Source organism: Lutra lutra, chromosome 8 (genome assembly GCF_902655055.1).
Source record: "Lutra lutra chromosome 8, mLutLut1.2, whole genome shotgun sequence".
Taxonomy (NCBI): domain Eukaryota; kingdom Metazoa; phylum Chordata; class Mammalia; order Carnivora; family Mustelidae; genus Lutra; species Lutra lutra.
Window position 1 is genome coordinate 144,314,469 of NC_062285.1, and position 21,164 is coordinate 144,335,632.

A 21,164-nucleotide genomic window follows, 5' to 3' on the forward strand; every position below is an offset into this window, starting at 1 on the left:
TGTGGTTCCAAATGCCACCTTTACTGCTGAAACAACAGTGGAGCTGATGGGGGGGCCAAGGCTACAGAGCAGCAGCAGGGGACTCGGGCTGGGGAGCTCACGCCTGGCCGGACCCAGGGCCCTGGAGCTCGCCCCTTGGCCCTGCCCTAGGAAGGGCACAGGACAGCCTGCAGGTCTTTGGGTAGAGAGCCAATGACCGTCTCGATGTACAGCTGCGCCCGCTGTAGCGTTGCCTCCTTCACCGGGAGCTGGTGGCCCTGTGCCTGCACCTGCAGGGGCAGCGGCAGTCAGGGGCAGGTGACCTCCATCTGCCTGGGGTGGCTGGACAGGGCCCGGAGGCATCTCACCAGCTTCTCCCGAAGTTTCAGGACCAGGTCCACGACCTCCACCTCAGACTTGTCTTTCATCCAAGTCTCGATGTTCTGCTGGGGACAAGATGGAGCCAATCATCCCCAGGGCCCTCCCTCTGCCCCGGGCCTGTGCCCCCCTTCTCCCCCCACAGCCCCAGCTCCCCCTCACCGCCTCACAGATGGCCTCAAGGTGCAAGGCCTCCAGCTTCTGGGCCATCTCCTTGTGCCGCTGCCGGTACCAGCCGTCAAAGTGGGGGGACTTGAAAAACCGCCTATGGGTGGCAAGAGGCAGCCACTGTGGGCTGACCCCATGACCCTGCACCCAGCCCTGCAGGAGCCTCAGGACCCCGTCCGCCATTCACCCACCTGTAGAGGCCCAGCCAGTCACCCTTGAGGATGCAGGTGAGCTGGGGCCCTGCGTGCTCCAGGCTGCGCAGGAAGTCATCCTGGCGGAAGGGGCGGATCTGGGGAGGAGTCTGAGATGGGAGCCCAGTGAGCCCAGGTCAGTGGGGGACACAGCCTCACAAGCTCTAGCCCCGCAGCTGGCCAGGACCCTTCCCGGCCTCGCTGTGTAGCCACGTGAGGACCCACAGCCCCCACCCTTCCCGGGACAGAGCTCCTCAGGTGCGGCCCCCATTTTTCTGTCCTATGAGGGACGTCTGGCACATGTGGGGACAGCCTAGAGCCCTGGGAACTCCTGCACACCCAATGACCTCCTCCCCACCTCCCTTCCAGACCTCCCTTCTTCTAGAATTAGGAAAGGAGCCCACCCTCCCAGGCCTTCCCCAGACCACCAGCTGGACCGCACCTTCCAGGGTGTGATGTTCTTCTGCAGGGGCATGAGGCTGGCCATGTAGTGCTCCTGGCAGGGGAGGGGAGTGAGCCTGGGCCACGGCCCTCTGCCCCCATCCCCCTCCTGCCCTGAGCCTCACCAGGGGGATGATAAAGCTCTGCGTGAGCTCCAGGAGGTGCCGTCTCAGCAGTGCCGTCTGTGTGTCCCACGGCTTCTTCTTCTGCAGCCCCTAAAGGCAGGGGAGGCATGGGCTCAACTCCAATGCAGCCCTTTACAGAGAGCAAGCACCCCCTCCCAGACCCCCCCCCCCCCCCCGAGCCTATACCTTGAGCAGCCTTTTGAGCAGTGCCTTGTCCCGGTGCAGGTGGGCCGAGTACGCGGTGTAAAGGCCTGGCAGGAGGGCAGAGCTGGCCCTGTCCTGAGGGGCCTCCCCCCCACAGCCCCACCCCCTCAAGCTGTGACTACACCTCTACGCCCACCTCCAACTGGGGGAAGCACAGAAGGTTCCCCGAGAACTCAGAGCCCACTGCCCGGGTTCTGGAGGTGAGGAAGAGCTCCGGCCCAAGGGGCACACACCTGGCTTGGTGTCAAGTGTCTTCAGCCTAGACGGCTTTTTCAGCTTGACCTGCTTAGGAAGATCCCCTACGGAACACACCCAGTGCTGAACCTCAGTGCCCAGCTCCACCCGCCACAGCTCAGAACCCTCGGGGCCCCGAGCCCCAGCTCCCCAGGTCCCCTGGGCAGAGGACAGGCCAACCTCACCTGCCATCTTGGGCTCTCCAACACGGAGGATGTGGGGCCAGTGCTGGAGTGTTTTGATAAAGAAAGGGTTTGTAACTCCCAGGACCACGTTTGGTCTAGAGAGAGGAGAGAAGAGAGAGAGAGAGAGAGAAGGGACAGAGGCAGGCCCGGGGAGTGGAGCACAGGCAGGCGGAGGATGGGGCATGGGCAGGGCACTTACGGGGCCTGTGTGCGCGTGGTGAACTCCTTGAACTCGCTGTCATGGATGGTGAAGTAGGGGCGGTAGTCACAACAGAACTTGAGGGGCTGTAGGCAGCTGTGGGGTGGGGGTGTGGCAGGGCCCCTGAGCACAGCCTGGGCTGCTCCGGGGACCCCGACGCACCCCCCCCACCTCCCGGCCTACCTGATTAAGGCCAGCACCATCTCTGAGGACATGGCGGGTGAGGGTGCCAGGACCACCAGGGGCTCCCCGAGGAGCATGAGCTCCCACAGAGTCTGCACGTGGGTCAGCACCGGCTGGAAGCACCTAGTGCCAGGCAGGGGCGGGTGGTAGAGGATGCCCAGCAGGGGCGGAGCTCCCAGTCCCAGCCCCTCCCTCCCCACCAGGCAGGCCCAGCTCTCAGTGCACACCAGGCACTGCCCCAGAGGGATGGCGGCGAGGACACCTGAAGATGCTGAGGGGGCGTCCAGGGCTGCCCTGCACTCCGGTGGCACACCTGTATCCTCACACAGAAGCCAGCAGCCCTGGCCCCCACGCCTCACCCAAGGCAGCTTGCTCTCCCAGGCCGGCTCCTCCCAGACTTGCCTGGAGACATGGAGCCTTGGGAGCAGCGAGTACCTCCCAACGCAACAGCTCCCTTCCCTGCACCTGACTTCTGGAACCTTCCTGCCCACGGCGCCCATTTCCTCTAGGTAGAGGCAGGAGGGCCCTGGGCTCTTCTTCGGTCCAACTCTCCCTCATGGAACCGGCCAAGGGCTCACTTCTGCTAGGCTGTCCCTCTAGTGGCCCCGGCTCTACACAGCCCCCCCCCCCCCGGGTCCCCACACTACCTGTACAGGCGACAGGCAGCAGCCGATAGGGCTCACCTGAACAGGTCCAGTTCATGAACGCTGGTGAGGATCACTGGGGCGGGCAGCAAATTCTGAGGTGTGGGGTGGACGGGGTGAGGCCAAGGGCAAGGCTGGCAGCCCACAAGCCCCAAGCAGCACCTGTCACCCAGGGCGCTGCAACCCCCACCCTGCACACCTCCCCACTCCCAGCCCACAGCACTGGGGAGGGGCATGCAACCCCACAGCAAAGCCGCTAGCTTTGCCTGGGCTCTGGCCACCCCCACGGGGCCCCCAGCAAGGGCGGGGAGGCCAGAGCAGGTGGGAGGGGCGGCACCACCTCGTGGGTCCCCACCTCATGGCTACACGGCTTCGGAGGACCGTACTCAGGCTTGTCCACCCTGGACGGGATGTGCACCTGGGGGACGAGAGGGAGTAGCGGCCAGATGGTGTGGGTGTCTCTGTGAATTGGGGCCTTCCCTCTGCAGATGGTCCGCCCTCACCTGGAGGACGACGCCCATAACGGGGAGGTTCAGGGTCTGCCCGGGCACAGGGGCGGGCCACTCGTCAATCTCACTGCACACTGTGGACACAGGAGGCTGAGTCAGGAGCCCGCCCCGAGCAGCGGCTGCCTGCGGAAGCCACCGGGGGCTACGGCCAGGACGGAAAGCACTCTGGTAGCAGCTGACAGCCACTCACCCGCTTCCAGGCAGGGGGCCGACTTGTCGAAGTACTCAGGGGCAATCAGGCTCAGGAGCGCCTGGAACAGCCGGACAAAGGGCAGGCGGGACACCAGCACCAGAGACTGCAGAGTCCACAGGGCCGGTGAGATGGAATCCCAGCCCCGCAGGAGTCAGCAGGGACCCCTGAGGCCTGGCTCATCCAGAGTCTGCCCAGGGAAATGGATCCCACAAACCCCACAGGACAGCTATCCCCAGGAATGGGCCAACTTGGACCCTGGAGTTATTAGAAGAAAACCCAAAGTCTGCCTCAGACAGGGCACGCAAACCTCAGATGACAGCTGGGCCCTGGGCCTTCAAGGAGAAAAGCACAAAGCCAAGATTTCTGGGACGATCTCCCCAGAAGTCAGTTTTGCTTATGGAGTCTGAGTTCAAGATGGAAGTTGTCCTAATCTTGAACGTGTGACAAAAGCCCCTCTCCACTCTGCAGCAAGGAGCAGGGATATCCTGAGTTCAGAGACAGAGGGCCCCGGGTGCTGAGCTGGGCAAGGCAGGGCAGCAGAGCCTGCTCCCCAAAGGGCCACCAGGAGAGTTGGGTGCGGCGGCACCTGTCCCCCAACCCCTCGCCTGCTGTCCAGGCAGGGCGGCCTACATGGCCCAGGGCAGTGAATTCTGCCCAGTGCCAAGCGACTGGGGGCCGCAGGAGGAGTGGCCATTTCTGGAGGCTCAGGACCCCCAGCCTGCTGGCCACCAGCCCTGCCTCACAGCAGCACTAGCCCAGAGCAGCCAGGTGGCTCACCTTCTGGAAGTAGCCCCTTTTCACGGAGCTGTCCTTCACCTGTCTGAAGTATACGTAACCAAAGTAGTGTGCCGGCTCCCGCTGGAAGGAACAGCGTCAGTCAGGCGGAGCCCACTGCCTGCCCAGACCGCCCCCGCCGCCAAGGCCACTACAGCTCTCTCCAGCCACAGGGGTCAGGCCCTGGGATCCTTGGCTCTGGAGCTGGCCAACCCCTCGACACAGAACGTCTCGGCAGGCACAGTGGTCACAGGGGCCTGGGAGCAGCCGGTGGTGAAAAGTGGGCCCACTCCCCATGCAGGCGGGCTGGGCTTCCGGTCCCACAGGCTGGCGGCAGCTAGAAACCCTGCTGGCTGCTCCCGCCAGCCTGGCCCTGGCCTCTGGGGAGAGGCAGCCCACACTCACTTGCAGTGACATGGGGGCCCCACTGTTATAGTGCCGGTCCTCGGCATGCCACGGGCTCTTCTGTCCACTGCACTGCCGAATGCGGAAGCTGAACTGAGTGTCTCCAAGGCAGCCTGGAAAGGAGGCAGCCCCCACCAGTCCATGTTAGTGCTGGGACCTCTCCTGCCAGCATGCCGGGGAGATGACCAGGGACGCACCAGGGAGGGGACCCAAGACCGGGCCGTAAACACCCCAGACAAGAAAGCCCAGGGTTTGAGGAAAGCTATGTCCTGATTCCTGCACCTGAGAGTTTCAAAATAAACACAGCACATGCTGGTATAATCAGCTAGCACTGGGGACACTGGGAGACCTCGGTGGGGCCCTGTCTGCTGGACTATGACAGAAAAACAGGGCTGCCTGGACACCTGAGCCCTGGAGAAGTGCAAAGGCCAGGACCCAGTTCCTGGTGGCCACTGGGTGGGATGAAGGGGACCAGACCCCACTGATCACTCTGCCCAGAGATGCTTCTTTCTTTGAAAATCAGTGGCAGGGGCACCTGGGTGGCTCAGTGGGTTAAGCCTCTGCCTTCAGCTCAGGTCATGATCCCAGGGTCCTGGGATTGAGCCCCACATCAGGTTCTGTGCTCAGTAGGGAGCCTGCTTCCTCCTCTCTCTCTGACTGCCTCTCTGCCTTCTTGTGATCCCTGTCTGTCAAATAAATAAATAAAATCTTTAAAAAAAAAAAAAAGAAAGAAAGAAGGAAAATAAATCAGGGGCACCTGGCTACCACTGCTGTGATGTGGAGCTCTGGGTGTCTCCATGGAATGGGGAGTGGGGCTGGCATGGGCAGGCAGTGATGCTGGCAGTGGTCATGCCCAGGCCTGGGCCACAGGGGCTCCCGGACAGCCTTATCTCCCACCTTTTTCCTGTTACCCACTCCCCACCCCCAGACCCAGAGCCAACGCCCCAATTGGGGTTGTCTACCTGAGTGGGAGTCAGGGAAGGACAGGTAGCAGATGCTGCTTTTCTGAAACACAGGAAACTGGGTGAGGGCCAGCTCAAGTCAGGGCCACGGCTGCTCCCAGAAGGGCCAGGACCCACCTCCTTGTCCGTGAGCCGGAAGTCACTGGGGTACACCAGCTGCGGGGGACACAGAGCACTTGGTACCGTCAGCTGGGCAGCAGGTGCGATGCTGGTCTTGCCGGACCATGGCCTTGCCCCTCCTCCTCCTCTGGGCCCTTTTCAGCGTGAGACCGCTCTATCCTTCCCTTCCTTGGCTACCACACCTGGGCCAGCTCCCCAACTCCCTTCTCACACGTCTCATGCGACTGTGGTTGGACCTCTCTGCCTCCACTATCCCCAAGGTTTGTCCCCACAGCTTCAGAAGGTGGTTCTGAGAGCCCCCCACCCATGGTCCCTCTGACCACAGGGCTCTGCCTGCTGGCCTCTGCCTCCCTCCTCTCCCCCTCCCTTCCCCCTCCACTCAGCCAGAGGGTCTTGGACTGCACCACTGCCCCAGGCTTGTTCCCCTAGATGGGACCTGGCCAGCTTCTCCTGGTCTTGACTCTGATGTCACTGAGACCGTGGCATCCCTGCCTGCTGAGAGCAGCTTGAGGGCCCTCACCGGGCCTTGCTAGTCAGGGATCCAGGAGCTTCTGGCCTCTATCCCACCTGGGGAAAGAGCCTGAGGAGAGCATCCTGGGCTCCTAAGGGCCAGCAGCAGGCCTAGTGACCCAGAAGCCGGCCATACCCTAGAGGAGTGGCGGGCAAGGCTTGTCTCCCTGGCTCAGCAGCTCTGTGCACAGGCCCATGGCCTGGATACCAAAGAGGCAGGGGGCCCCATAGCCCTCACTCCCAGTGGGCCTCCAAGCTGTCTTCTGTGAAGCTGGGGTGCCCCTTGGGCTTTGCTGCTGCCCTGGCCTATGCTCTCTGGAAGGGACAGTGCTAAGGGTCTACAGGGGGTCAGGAGCCACAGGCTTGCATCCACACAGCCCCTACTTGCCCTGTCCCCCAAATTTCGACACCGAGGAGGAGCTGGGTTTTAGCTGAAATGAGGTTTCTTTGGGGATGTTGCCTGCAACCCCAGACAGAGGACAGTGCCATGTCCTGGGGTTCACACTGTTCAAATGATAAAGCTTCTTGTCCTTTTTTTTTTTTTTTCAAAGATTTTATTTATTTATTTGACAGACAGAGATCACAAGTAGACAGAGAGGCAGGCAGAGAGAGAGAGAGGAAAGCAGGCTCCCCGCCGAGCAGAGAGCCCGATGCGGGACTCGATCCCAGGACCCTGAGATCATGACCTGAGCCGAAGGCAGCGGCCTAACCCACTGAGCCACCCAGGTGCCCCATTCTTGTCCTTTTTTGCTTGGACTGGCTGCTGTGCTCTTCTGTCTCCTCTGCCGCACACCAGTGTCCCGAGGACAGGGACGCCTGGCTTGGCAGCGAGTACCCTCACCACATGTGGTATGTGACTGCAAACACGTCTCTGAGGTAGAACAGAGCAGGAAGGTCGTGTAGAAACCTCAAGATGTCAGTTCAGGAGGCAACGAGAAGGAAGGGCCAAGAGAAGCCACAGGAACCAAAAGGAATGTGTCTATGGGACTGGACCCACAGAGGCACCTTGGGAGAGCTCCAAGAGGGGCAGGGGCCACAGCACCACTCAGCCAAGCTCTCGGGTGCCTGTGTCATAGACGGCCGAGGGAAGGCAGGCGCCTGGCAGCTGGGGCCACGGGCCTCACACTGAGGTCAAGGGCCCGAGTCTGGTCTGACAGCCACGGACTGCTGCAGCATCGAAGCAGGCCATGTTGGCCTCTGCATCCATGGCCAGGGAACCCACATTTATGGCCTGGTGCAGCCTCTCCTGGGAGCAGAGACCAGAGGAAAGGCCAAGTTGAGCCACGCCCCGAAGAGGAAAGGAAAGGAGCCGACCCTCGGAGAGGCGGAAAGCAAGGAGTTGTGCTGCCTGAGGCCCCCATCCTCAGAGGCCCGCGAGAGCCCTACTTCTGCTGAGCCAGCCAGCACAGCCGCTGCTCCTGGAACCCAGTCACCGGAGGAGGACCGACGTGGCCATGAGTGAGTCAGTGCAGCCCGAGTGCCCCAGCGTGTGGCCAGGTCAAAGCTGCCTCCTCTGCGCCCGTCCTCCCGCCCGCACGCAGTGCTGCCTCCAGAGGCTGCACCACAGGCTCACGGGGAACAGAGCAGAAACCCGAGTAGGGGCCCAGCTGTCTTCTATCGGACCAGGGGTTTAACGGGTCGTAGAAGTACGGGGGTTAAGCATCCGACTCCTGGCCTCTGCTCAGGTCATAACCGCAGGGTCCTGAGTTCAAGCCCAGCAATGGCAGGCTCTGTCCTCAGCAGGGCGTCTGCCTAAGAGTGCCTGCCTCTCCCTCTGCCCTTCCCTAGCCACATGCAGGAACTCCCTCCTTCTCTCTCTAGATATAAATAAAGTCTTCAAAAAGTTTTTTAAAAAGTTTTGTGTCAGGGGCCCCTGGATGGCTCAGTGGGTTAAGCCGCTGCCTTCGGCTCAGGTCATGATCCCAGGTCCTGGGTTCGAGCCCCGCATCGGGCTTTCTGCTCAGCAGGGAGCCTGCTTCCTCCTCTCTCTCTGCCTGCCTCTCTGCTTGTGATTTCTCTCTGTCAAATAAATAAATAAAATCTTTAAAAAAAAAAAAAAAAAAGTTTTGTGTCAAATGACGCTAAATTTTGTTTTAGGAAATACGGCTTTTTTCATGAAAATATTTATATTAACACACACAGTATTTACCATCTTTTTTTTTTTATAATAGCTTAACAACTATTTTTAAATTTTCTCGGTTTTAATTCCCAACACAGTAAACGTTAATAGGAATGACCCACGCAAAAAGCTTTCTGGGTCACCAGTAATTTTTAAGACTGTAGAGGGTCCTGAGACCGCAGCGTAGGAGCTATGTCCTGGGAGGACGCGAACATTGCCATGGAGAGGGCCTCTTTGGGCGCCCCAGCCAGAGTTCACTCCACAGGTGTCCCAGATGTGCTGGGACGTGGAGAGCTGAGATGGCAGAGCCAGGCTGCCCTCTGCTGAGCCGCAAGTTCTCGTCCGCCCACCACCCCCAGGGCCTTGCCTGCCCTCGTCTGTCTCACCTGTAGGCTTCAGCGTACCTATCTGCTTGGAACCTCCCTGCCCGCATGGCCTGTGTGTGCTACGGGTCCCGAGCTGCTGTGTCTCCAGCTCAGAATGTGAACTCCCAGAGGGCAGGGCCTTGTCCTCTCACCTGACTCTGCGCCCCCATGTCCAGCACGCGTGCTGGAAGCCTGGCTGGCGGCCGTTGCTCAATACTTGGTCTGTTGGATGAATGAACGGGCGGCTCCTTGCCTTTGTCCGTGCAGGCTTTTCTGAGGGGGTTACCTGAAGCAGCCCCTCCTCCCCTGCCCAGCTGCCTCCTTCCCACCCTCCTAAGACTGGCCAAGCCCTACCGCTTGCTCGGAGCCACATTTGTCCACAGAGCGTCTGTGGGCCACGAGCTACTGGAAGGCAGCCCAGCAGCCCGTACAATGCCGGGGTGTCTGCGGGGCTCAGGTGGTCCAAGCTGTGAATAAGTGACCACAAGGCAGGTGCTCCTTAAAACCTGGAGGGTTCGACTGAAATGACGCCCGATCAAGAGGCAAACCTGATGAGGACTGTGTGGCCACACTGTCCGATGGATCTGTGGCCCGATTCCCACACAGACTTGGTGATTTAGAGGGGCCCTGGGTCCCCAACACCGCCTGCCAGAGCGTGTCACCTCACCAAAGGCTCAGAAGCCCAAGCACACAGAGTCAGGAACAACACTCCCTGAGAGCGAGCTTCCTAAACGGCAAGTTCCAGGGAAATCCCTGTGGGAAGACTCTCAACTCCTCTTGCCATTTTATGAGGAGCGATTTGGGCCCCCACGAGAATGTGGGCTCTGCACCCTGGGGGGCAGATCACCTCTGCTCTCTGTGCTCGGGTCTGTCAAGTGGGGCCACACACTCGTGCCCGCCCGCTGGGGATGGCTGGGCTGGAACGACCTGTCCACAGAGAGCCGGCTACTGTGCAGGGGTGCAAACGTCCTCGACAGAGGTCAGCCCTTTCCGTTCGGAAGCCTCGCGTTTCCCGCAGCCTCTCCAGGTTCAGCAAAGCCTTAGAACACACCCTTCCTCCAGCGCTGCACGGGCTTCCCGAGGCGGGCGGTTCAGCCTCATCCCAGCCCTGGGCAGCCACGGGGGTGCTAGCTCTGCGCTGAGAAAGCTCCTGCTGGCAGCGCGGGAAGCCTGCCTCTCCGCAGCTCCGCGGTGCGCCCCGCCTCCGCGGCGCAGGCCCGCAGGAGGCCTCATTCCCACCGACGCGTGGAGACGCACGGAGGAAGAGAAGCTGGCCAGGGTGGGGGCTCCCCGGGCCCGGCGAGGGGGTGCATAGGTGAACAGAAGGGGACAAGGACAAGGGGCTCGGGGCTGATTCTGGGTGAACAAGGGGGTGCGGGAGCGCTTTAAGCAGGAGAGCCACAAAGGCTGGACTTTGCCGGCCAGTGAGAAGGAGTGACCGCAGCAGAGCTAACGCGCCTTAATCGCTGCCTGACCCCCGGGGTTCTGGCTGGAGCACCCGAGCCGAGAAGGTGCCGCCTGGCGCGGGGGGCGCGGCCCGAGGACTCCTCGCGCGCAGACAGCTCGTGGCTGCCGGGAGCCGACGCCGCAGGGCCCGCCCCCGCCGCCCGGCTGCCCCCGCCGCCCGGGCATCCCGCTCACCTCCAGCGCCTGGCCCAGCTCCAGGTCGAAGGTGACCACGCACACGCACTCCAGCCAGGCCGAGAACCGCGCCCAGGGCGCCGCCGCAGCCCGCGCTCCGGGAGACGCCGCGCCCAGGCTGCAGCGAGCCCGGCGGGGCCCGGCGCCGGACAGCGCGTCCATGGCTGCGGGGACTGAGCCCGCCGCGCGTTGCCGGGGGAACAGCCCGGAGGCGGCGGCCTCGGCACCGGAAGGGACCTCGCCGCGGAGTCGTCGAGCGGCCGCCGCGGACCAGAGGGGCCCCGCTCCGGCCTGCGCGCCCCTGGCGGCCGGAGGAGCGCCGTGCGGGGCAGGGGCGGCGCCCGGCCCACCAGCGAGAAGGGCCCGCTCGGGCCAGAGCGGCCAGAGCCAGGAGGCGGAACTTCCGGGGAGGACGGTGGCGGCGCCGTGGGCGGCTCTGGAAAGTCGGGGCTTCCGGGGGCGCGGCTGGGACAAGCCGGGACACCCGAGACGGGGGTGGGGCTGAGGCTGGCGTACGCGGGCGGCTTTAGCCACCTACGTGCATGGGCGCCGACCCCCTGCCGGCAGCGGGACACGAATTCCGGCCCAGCTGGGACTGCCTCGCGATTCCGGGCCTCCCGCGCTGGGCCCTGGGGCCTCCTGAAGGGGTGGGCTCGTGTCCGAACGCTGGCCGGGGCGTCGTGGTCTGCAGGGCCGCGCCCGCCTCTGCCTCGCCTCTTGGGGCCGGCCGTGACCCGGCTGGGCACACTTAGGCCTGTCGATCGGAGCCAGTAAAAGCCCGTAGCCGTGTCCTTGGAGCCACCTGTGCCGGGATGACCCGCGTCCTCTCTGGCCTCGCGTTCCCCCGCAGCGCGCCCTGTGCGCCGACGGGGCGTGCCCGGATGTGCCCCAGGAAGGCGGTCAGAGGCCCCTCAGTCACACCGCCCAGGGGCGAGCTGGGAGCCAGCACGTAGCCGACTGAAGCGGCTCTGGCTGCGAGGTCAGACTGAGCTAGCCCAGGCCGGAGCCTCAGCCTGCATGTACTCGCGGCCTCTCCGCGCAGGAATGGCCTGGTGCGGAGTCAGGCGGCCCTCCGCTGTATGCTGCTCCCGAATGCATGCCTCCCGGGTCACTGGCCATGGACAGGGGACAGGAGGTTAAGGAGACCGACTAGTCGTTGATTGCCTTGGTCTGCAAGTGATGTACGTATCGCTACAGAAAGTCCCAGGGCCAAAGCTAGTCACTTGGACCCAGCCTAAATGCATGGAGAATGAAGGACGTGGATGTTTGATAAGCCACAGTATTATCCTTTACAATGATCACAAGTCATTGAGCTTAAGATGCCATCATTTTAACATCAGGATAGAGAAGATGCTACCATTTACCCAGGGATGTGCTATCATGTTTTTCAAGCGTTCTACGATAAAATATTCAAATACGCAGAAAAGATAAATTCACTGTACCACGACCATCCGTTTACCTATTACCTGGAATCTACATCAGTAATTAATACTTTGTTTTATCAGTTTTATCTTTATCTTTACATCTGTCCTTTCCCTGTCTCCATCAATCCATCTTATTTTTAAATTAATTTCAAGGACAGTAGTAAACATCAATGCTCTCACCCCTAAATACTGCAGTACGTATATTATTAACTAAGACTTTAAAAAAAAAAAGATTTTAAGATAGAGCGAGAGTGAGAGAGCATGAGCATGGGGGAGGAGAAGAGGGAGAAGGAAGAGCAGGCTCTCCACTGAACAGGGAGCCCAATGCGGGGCTCCATCCCAGGACCCCGGGATCATGACCTGAGCCGAAGGCAGACGCTTAACACGACTGAGCTACCCAGGCACCCCTAATGTTAATCTTCTAACCGTGACATGGCCATGACATTTCACTCCGTTTATTTAGATCTTCTCTAATTTTTCTTAGCAATGTTTTTATTGGTTGGAAATTGGGAGATCACACCCAGGTTTGCTAATTTGCTAGGAAGGCTCAGAGGACTCAGCACATACCATTCTATATTATTACATTATATCATTATTACTGTAAAAGGATACAAAATAAAATCGGCAAAGAGAAAAGGCTCTTGGGAGGCAAAGTTTGGGGGACCAGTCTCTAGCCTCTAGGGTCCTCTCTCAGTGAAGTCCAAGAAGAGGCACTTAAATGTCTCAATGAGTTGTGAGAAGGGTGTGAAACATTGCCTACCAGGGAAGTTAGTTAGATACCCTTATCAGGAGTTCATGTTTCTTTCCTAAGGCTGCTGCAACAAATTGATACAAACGAGGTGGCTTAAAACAACAGAGATGTATCCTGTTACAATTTGGGAGGCAGAAGTCAGAAATCCAAGTGTCAGCAGGTTTGGTTCCTTCTGCAGGCTGTGAGAAAGAATTTGTTCCGGGCCTCTCTGTTAACTTCCGATTGCTGCCTGCAAATCTTGGCTGGATTGTAGATGTAGCATCCTAATCTCTGCCTCTGTTTTTACATCACCTTGTCCTCTGTGTCTTTTCGCTTTTTCTTAGAAGGACACTTGTGGGGGCTCCTGGGTGGCTCAGTGGGTTAAGCCTCTGCCTTCCTGCCCCCGCCCACGCATCAGACTCTGCTCAGCAGAGAGCCTGCTTCCCCCTCCCCCTCTGCCTGCCTCTCTGCCTACTTGTGATTCTCTCTGTGAAATAAATAAATAAAATCTAAAAAAAAAAAAAACACTTGTGTTTGTATTTAGTGCTGCCAATCCCCCCCCCCCCCATCGACAATGATCTTTCTCAGGATCCTTAATTACATCTGCAAAGCCCCCTTTCCCATAACTCACATTGACAGGTTTGGGGTGAATATATATATATATATATATATATATATATATTTTAAGATTTTATTTATTTATTTGACAGACAGAGATCACAAGTAGGCAGAGAGGCAGGCAGAAGGACAGAGAGGGGGAAGCAGGCTCCCTGCTGAGCAGAGAGCCCGATGCAGGGCTCGATCCCAGGACCCTGGGATCATGACCTGAGCCGAAAGCAGAGGCTTAACCCACTGAGCCACCCAGGCGCCCCAGCACTCTGTTCTTACCAAGGCCTGCCCTCAAGGGAAACTCGTCAACCAGCACCTCACTGATCTCAGGGAAGAGGGAGAAGCAGGCTCTATCCCAGGACCCTGAGATCATGACCCAAGCTGAGGGCAGATGATCAAACAATTGAGTCACCCAGATAGCCCTGAAAACAATTTTTTTAAGCTTTTTTATTTAGGGATCCCTGGATGGTTCAGATGGTTAAGCATCTGCCTTCAGCATCTCAGGGTCCTTGGATTGAGCCCCATGTCAGGCTCTCTGCTCAGCAGGGAGTCTGCTTCTCCCTCTGCCCATGCTCTCTCTCTCTGTGTTTCTCTCTCAAATGAATAAATAAAATCTTTTAAAAATATTTTTTCTTTATTTATGAGAGAGAGAGAGAACAGGAGTGGGGAAGGAACAGAGGGAGAGGGAGAAGCAGCCTCCCCCCCCTGAGTGCAGAGTCTGCTGTGGGGCTCCATCCCAGGAACCTGAGATCATGACCTGAGCCAAAACCAAGAGCTGGACGCTTAACTGACTTAACACCCAGGTGTCCCTGAAAATTTTCAGGAAAAAAATTCCATTCACACGAGAAGTGTGGGTGAGCAGATGGGTGAAATAGGTGATTGGGACTAAAAGTGCACTTACTGTGACAGGTGCTGACTAATATACAGGGTTGTGTCACTGCTGTATACCTGAAACTAATACAATACTGCACACTTGGGGAAAAAAGAAAAAAATCTATTTACAATTGTATCAAAATGAATAAAGTTCTTAGGAATAAATCTAACAAAAGAAGTACGCAGAGAAAAGAGCTGAAGCAGCTGGCTAACTGCTTATCCTCAGAAAACCCGTGTTTACTACCTTGACCCTTGGCAGGCACTCGGGAACCTGGATTTCAGGAGGGTTCCCAGCACTCCAGAAAGTGATCAGAGTGGCTCATAATGTATAAACGGTACAAACAATGTGATTTATAAACGGTACAAACAATATGATTTATACCAACTACCTGTTTTCTTCCTGGGTATCTGGAATTTGGGCAGGCACAAGGCAGAGACTGCCTATCTGACCAGCCCTGTAGTGAGCTGAATGATGCTCCTTGCCTTAAAAATATATTCACCCCAGGGGTGCCTGGGTGGCTCAGTGGGTTAAAGCCTCTGCCTTCAGCTCAGGTCATGATCTCAGGGTCCTGGGATCAAGCCCCGCATCGGGCTCTCTGCTCAGCAGGGGGCCTGCTTCCCCACCCTCTCTCTTTCTGCCTGCCTCTCTGCCTACTCTTTTTAAAAAAAAAAAAAAAAACATTTTATTTATTTATTTGAGAGAGAGAGAGAGAGAGAGACAATGAGAGAGAGCATGAGTGAGGAGAAGGTCAGAGGGAGAAGCAGACTCCCCGTGGAGCTGGGAGCCTGATGCGGGACTCGATCCCGGGACTCCAGGATCATGACCTGAGCCCAAGGCAGTCGCCCAACCAACTGAGCCACCCAGGTGCCCTCTCTGCCTACTTTAAAAAAGAAAAAAAAAAGTAGAAGAACAGAGTTCTCTGGCTCCTTTCCAAATGACTCTTGGCTCCTCCCCCATCAGGAAGCAAGAGGGGATTTTCTCTGATATTTACTGTGGGAACCTGGCCAAGGTACTAGAGATAAGTCTCACAATATTGTGGGGGCCCTATGACTGGATCTCCCAAAGTCATTAACTCTCAGGACTGTCCACTCTGAGCCTCCGGCCATCCATCAGTCATAGCCCGGGGCCTCTTGCTGACAGGGCTCCCGGGAGGTTTCTTCTTATGAACCTTGGCTCCGGAAAGCTGTGATGGCTTCTGTTTACCTATCTGTTCCTCTAATCGTTGGTTTGCTGTATCCTCCCTCCCTTCTCTTACAGATCCAAGAAGAGCTGCTGGTTTTCATTCTATTAAGCTTTTTACCTGTTAGGATGAGTGGTAACTTCCAAGCTCCTAACATGTACTCTAACGAGGACCGAACTGACGTAGTAAAAGCAGACAAACTTGCCTCATTTTCAGTCTTAGTGGAAAAGCATTAAATCTTTCACCATTAAGTTTGATGTTAGGTATAGATTTTTCCTAGATATCTTGATGAACTTGAGGAATTTCCTATTTATTCCTTGTTGGTTGAGAGGATTTATTGTGATAGGTATTAACTTTAGTGAAATGCCTTTTCTGCAGCCATTGTGACAATCCTGTGGTTTTTACCCTCTATTCTGTCAATTGTGTATTACATTAAATGAGTTTTGCACACTAAACTAACTTTGCATTCCGATGGGATAACCCCAATAATCTTCGAAGCAATACTTTCTACATGCGGCTGAAATTGGTTCTTCATCCATTCCTGCTGATTTACATGACCATCGTGTGTCCTTTCCTTTCAGCTTGAAGAACTGCTTTTGGTATTTCTGGTAAAGCAGATCTGTCAGCAATGAGTTTTGTTTGCCTGAGAATGTCTTATTTTTTTTTTAATTTTATTTATTTATTTAACACAGAGAGAGGGAACACAAGCAGGAGGAGCAGGAGAGGGAGAAGCAGACTTTCCACCAAGCAGGAGTCTGATGTGAGCCTCAATCCCAGGTCCCTGGGATCATGACCTGGGCCAAAGGCACATGCTTAACGACTGAGCCATTCAGGCACCCCTCTTTTTTATTTTTTAAGATTTTATTTATTGGGGCACCTGGGTGGCTCAGTCATTGAGTGTCTGCCTTCAGGTTGGGTCATGTTCCCAGCTCCTGGGGTTGAGGCCCACGTTGGGCTCCCTGTTCTGCGAGGAGCCTGCTTCTCCCTCTCCCACCCCCTCCTGCTTATGTTCCCTCTCTAGCTTTTTAAAAAAAAAGGATTTTATTTATTTATTTGACAGAGAGAGACCCAGTGAGAGAGAAAGAGCATAAGCAGGGGGAGTGGGAGAAGGAGAAACAGGCTTCCTGTTGAACAGGGAACGCAACACAGAGGGCTTGATCCCAGATCAGGGTCATGACCTGGGCCAAAGGCAGACGCTTAACGACTGAGCCACCCAGGCGCCCCTGCCTGGGAATGTCTTGATTTCGTCTTCATTTTTAAGGGTAGTCTTTCTGGGTATAGAATTTTTTTGTTGGCGGGTTTTCCTTTTCCTTCAGCACTTTGCATATGCCATTTTATTACCTTGTGGTCTCCATTGTCTCTTAGGAGATTTCAGCTTTTTTTTTTTTTAAGATTTTTATTTATTTGACAGAGATCACAAGTAGGAAGAGAGGCAGGCAGGACCCTGAGATCATGACCTGAGCCGAAGGCAGAGGTTTCCGACTGAGCCCCCAGGCGCCCTTAGGTTTCTGCTATAATTGTATCATCCTTACCCTTTACGGATGGGTCATTTTACTCCTACTGCTTTCACAGTTTTCTGTCTTTGATGTGCAGGAATGTGGTGATGGTGTGTAGAGGTGTGACTTGCTCTGTGTTTCTTTCTTGTGGGTCTGTGAGGCAGTGGTCTTATGATGCCCTGGCTTCTGCCTGGCAGCACTGTGAGGGTCCTTAGGGACCCTAACCCTAACCCTAACCATAGTACCTCCTGTTCTGATGGTGCTCTAGAAGTAGTGGTCATTTTATTTAAGATTTCATCTTTCATAGGCACCTGGGTGGTTCAGTAAGTTAAGCAACCGCCTTTGCCTCAGGTCATGATCTCAGGGTCCTGGGACCAAGTCCTGTGTTGGGGAGGGGTCCATGCTCAGCTGGGAGTGTGCTTCTCCTTTTGCCTGCCTCTCTCTCTCTCACAAATGAAATAAGTAAAATCTTTGAAAAAAAGGATTTTATTGGGCGCCTGGGTGGCTCAGTGGGTTGAGCCGCTGCCTTCGGCTCAGGTCATGATCTCGGGGTCCTGGGATCGAGTCCCGCATCGGGCTCTCTGCTCAGCAGGGAGCCTGCTTCCCTTCCTCTCTCTCTCTGCCTGCCTCTCTGCCTACTTGTGATCTCTGTCTGTCAAATAAATAAATAAAATCTTTAAAAAAAAAAAAAGGATTTTATTTTTAGGTAATCTCCACACCCAGTGTGGGGCTTGAACTCATGACCCTGAGATCAAGACTCCTGTAGTCTATTTACTGAGCCGGCCCAGCACCCCTAGGCGGCACTCAGTTCACATCAGAGTTTTACTTTTTCCAATGTTTTGGTGAATAATTTTGCACTTGGTGTTCTTAGTGGTAGAATTTATTCTAGTTGACCCTTCTGTGTCAGAAATACTGAATCCAGATTGGCTCTGTTTTAGCTGCTTTGTGTACACTATAAGGCCCTTTCGGAGAGAAGGCTGGGAGGGAATTATCTATGCCGACCACGTCCTGTGACACCGACAGAAACAAGGATCTGGTGGCTGTACGTATTTCCTCTAGCTTGTCCAGTGCTTCCTTGTCTCCACTCACCATTTTCTTCTCTCTCCTTTCCAGTTTTTAAAATATACAGGTGGCCAGAGGTTAATTTTATCATTTCGCTTTAACACACAGACAGGATCTAACGAGTAGCAAACGTGGCCAGTCACAGATTTGGTGACAGTTGTGGCTGCACATGCTCATTTGCAATGCTCACTCTCCACTTGCAATAGGGGTAGATGTATCTTGTCAGACAAAAACATAGCGTCGCTTTGTTGTTGAGTGGAAGTTCAAATGTGTTAGAAAGGGGCAAACGGACACCGACTGTCCAGAGGGCAGCCTCTACCTGTCTTCCACTCATGCTTCAGCTCCACACCCACCTGTGCCTGCCTGCTCTGCGATAATGGAGCTGGGTCCTGGAAGCCTCTCTGTTCTGGATTTGGAAAGATGTTAAGCTCTGCCCGTAGAGAGTGTTGGAGAGGGGCTTCCTGGTTTGGCCGTGTGTCCTTTCTCCTTTGCAGCTGCTAGAGGCACATGTGGGAGACGTGCAGTGATTTGCGAGTGGCTTCCTGAGAAGTTTCAGCATCAGTCCTGAGGACAGATTCTCGGGGAGTCCCACAGATTACCTCAGCAGAAGGCTTTCCAGGCCTAGCTTGCCTGCGCTTTGTGGGGTGTATTCCTGTCCATCAGCCTCTGCTCATATCACTGCTATCCCTGGACAACCCAGGGAATGTGTCTGTTGTCCACTGGGATGCAGTTACACAACCCAGCAACACAGAATGTATTCCCACCTTGGGGAGGGGACCTCCCTTCCAAGTTATGTCCTTTCTTGGATATAGAGTTCTCTGTACTCCTTTATAATTAATCCCCTGCTATCGATAATTTTTATATCAGGCTTTCTCTGTTAAAGTCATTGTGTGGTTTCTGTCCCCTTATTGGACCATGACCATTGATACAGAGGGGAAGAAACCAAGCAGGGAAAGGCTATGAGGTATGCGCATGTGCATGGACATGTGTACATGGGTGTACGAAGGCTTTAGATTTGAAATAGAGAGGTCAGGGGAGCCCTCACTGAGAAGGGGACAAGGCAGTCGGATCTAGGAGGAAGTTAACAAGCGTAGCAATAGCTAGAGGAAAGCATAGGCAAGAGGGCTGTGGCAGGAGGTTATCACAACTGAGTCAAATGGACAAGGGGCAGAGTAGGGGAAATGGGAAAAGATCACATAGGACCTTGCAAGTAACAAGGACTTGGCTTTCTGGCTGTGTGAGAGGACGGTTGGGGGAGGGATGTGATGAGCTTGTTTTCACTGGATCTCTCTAGGTGCTATGCTGATGTAAGCAGGCCTCTAGCAAGAATGTCAGAAGAGAAGCAGGGAATTCACTGGGAGGCTGCTGTTGTGAGTCAGGTAAGAGAAACTGGTCTTGGCCCAGTGTGTGGTTGTGGAGAGCTGGCCATATTTAGAAGTGCAGGGATTTGCTGATAAATCAGTGTGCAGTCTAAGAGGAGAAGGGCCCAGGTTGACCCCAGACACTGTGGCCTGGGCACAGGAAGAACATCAAGATAGACAGAGGGTTATGGGCACTCCCACAGCTGAAAAACCAGTGGGAACATTTCTAGCATACGGCCCCCTGCCCCTGAGCCCCCATTCTGCAGCTCAATCCATGGCACTGCCAACTTTTTTTTTTTTTTTAAAGATTTTATTTATTTGACAGACAGGGATCACAAGTAGGCAGAGAGGCAGGCAGAGAGAGAGGAAGGGAAGCAGGCTCCCCACTGAGCAGGGAGCCCAATGCAGGGCTCGATCCCAGGACCCTGGCATCATGACCTGGGGCAAAGGCAGAGGCTTAACCCACTGAGCCACCCAGGTCCCCTGGCACTGCCAACTTCTGCCCGAAGGGGCCTTCACTGCTGAAAGTGCAGGGAGCTGCTCTTCTTGCTTGTAGGGCCATTGATTTTTTTCCCCTTTTTAAAAGATTTTATTTATTCTTTTAAGAGAGAGTGAGTAGGAGGGAGAGGGAGAGAGAATCTGAAGCAGACTCTGCACTGAGTGCAGACACAAGGCTCAATCCACAGCCACCAGATCGCTGCCTGAGTCCAAACCGAGTTCGACGCTCAACCCACTGAGCCTCCCAGGCTCCCAGTGGATGCTTTTTTAAAACCCAATTCCTGGAAGTTGACCCTACAGAACTTGCCAGACATCTGCCCTGCAGGATGCAGGGAGAAGTGCTCAAGGGACCGGAGACATCCTGCTCTAAAGCGACCCAAGAGGGTGCTGGACCTGCAGGGCGAGCCCCGAAGGAGGCGTGCTCCAGCAGCTCTGCGGGCCCCCCTGCGGACAGCGCTCGGCACAGCAATGGCCCAGACGGCTTTCCCCGGGGCCCGGAGGATTGGGAGGGGAGGCAGGACCTTTGGCTTAGACTCCCCTTAGGTTTCCATTTCCAGCATTTCCCCACGCTCCACGCTGACTTCCGAAAGGATAGCTCTCATTTCACTTTATTTCGTTATTGTTTTAAAGCAGGTTTTATTTATTTACTTGACAGAGAGCGCGAGAGGGCACAAGCAGGGGGAAGGGCAGAGGGAGCAGCAGACCCCGGCCGAGCAAGGAGCCCCATCGGGACTCGATCCCGGGACCATGACCTGAGCCGAAGGCAGACGCTTCCCCGACCGAGTCCCCCGGGGCGCCCCATCAATCGCACCGTGCAGGTGGGTGTGACGAACTCGCGGCGCCGAGTTCACCGCGCGAACAGCCGCGAACCCCCGCGGGGCGCCTGGAAAAAGGAGCGCGTCCGCGGCGGCTGCGCGGGCGCTCGCAGGCCGGCGAGGGAGCAGGACGCAGAGGGCGCCCCGCGGGCACCGTGGCGGACCGCCGCTCACGCTGGCCTGGGCCCCGCCCTCCCCAGCGCCGAGGAGCTCCGGAAACGGCCCCGGGGGGGACGCCCTAGCGCAGGAGGACGCCCACCCCAGGGGTGGGGCCCTCAGGCCGCGTCCGGTCTCGGGAGGGGTGGCTGTGCGACCGCCGTGGCCCAACCCCAGAGCAAGTTTATTAAGCTCGCTCAGAAACGCGGTCGTGCCTCAGGGCAGCGAGCGACAAGAGCGGGCCGCACGCCACCGCACCGCGCTCCCGTCGCCGCCGTGCAAGGGCTGCCCCCGCGCGGGCCGCGTCCAAGCAGGCGCGCTGCCCCGCCCCGCCCCGCCCCGCCCCCGGCTCGGCCCCGCCCCACCCCCGGTTCGGCCCCGCCCCGGCGCGCGCCCTCGCGCCAGACACCGCCCCCGGCGTGCGCGCGCG

General features: G+C 56.8%; 1 protein-coding gene across 6 annotated transcripts; it reads right to left on the minus strand.

The window, feature by feature from the left end:
* On the minus strand, positions 1-10,819 carry DENND6B (DENN domain containing 6B). Of its 6 annotated transcripts, none has more exons than XM_047743479.1 (20): positions 10,530-10,819; positions 5,892-5,930; positions 5,775-5,817; positions 4,813-4,925; positions 4,411-4,491; positions 3,579-3,691; positions 3,435-3,546; positions 3,287-3,349; positions 2,971-3,026; positions 2,288-2,410; positions 2,105-2,200; positions 1,906-2,000; positions 1,720-1,785; positions 1,469-1,533; positions 1,283-1,372; positions 1,159-1,212; positions 717-826; positions 520-622; positions 348-425; positions 1-269 (listed from the first exon to the last, which is right to left on the minus strand). In XM_047743479.1, the coding sequence occupies exons 1-20, from the start codon at positions 10,689-10,691 to the stop codon at positions 147-149; spliced, it is 1,785 nt and encodes a 594-aa protein (XP_047599435.1). In that variant the 5' UTR covers positions 10,692-10,819; the 3' UTR covers positions 1-146. The 6 variants fall into 6 exon arrangements, with proteins under 6 accessions (XP_047599435.1, XP_047599437.1, XP_047599434.1 ...); XM_047743481.1 differs by having other exon boundaries at positions 3,435-3,514; positions 3,631-3,691; positions 10,530-10,818; XM_047743478.1 differs by having other exon boundaries at positions 348-422; positions 3,579-3,736; positions 10,530-10,818.
* Between the last annotated feature and the right edge of the window lie 10,345 nt (positions 10,820-21,164).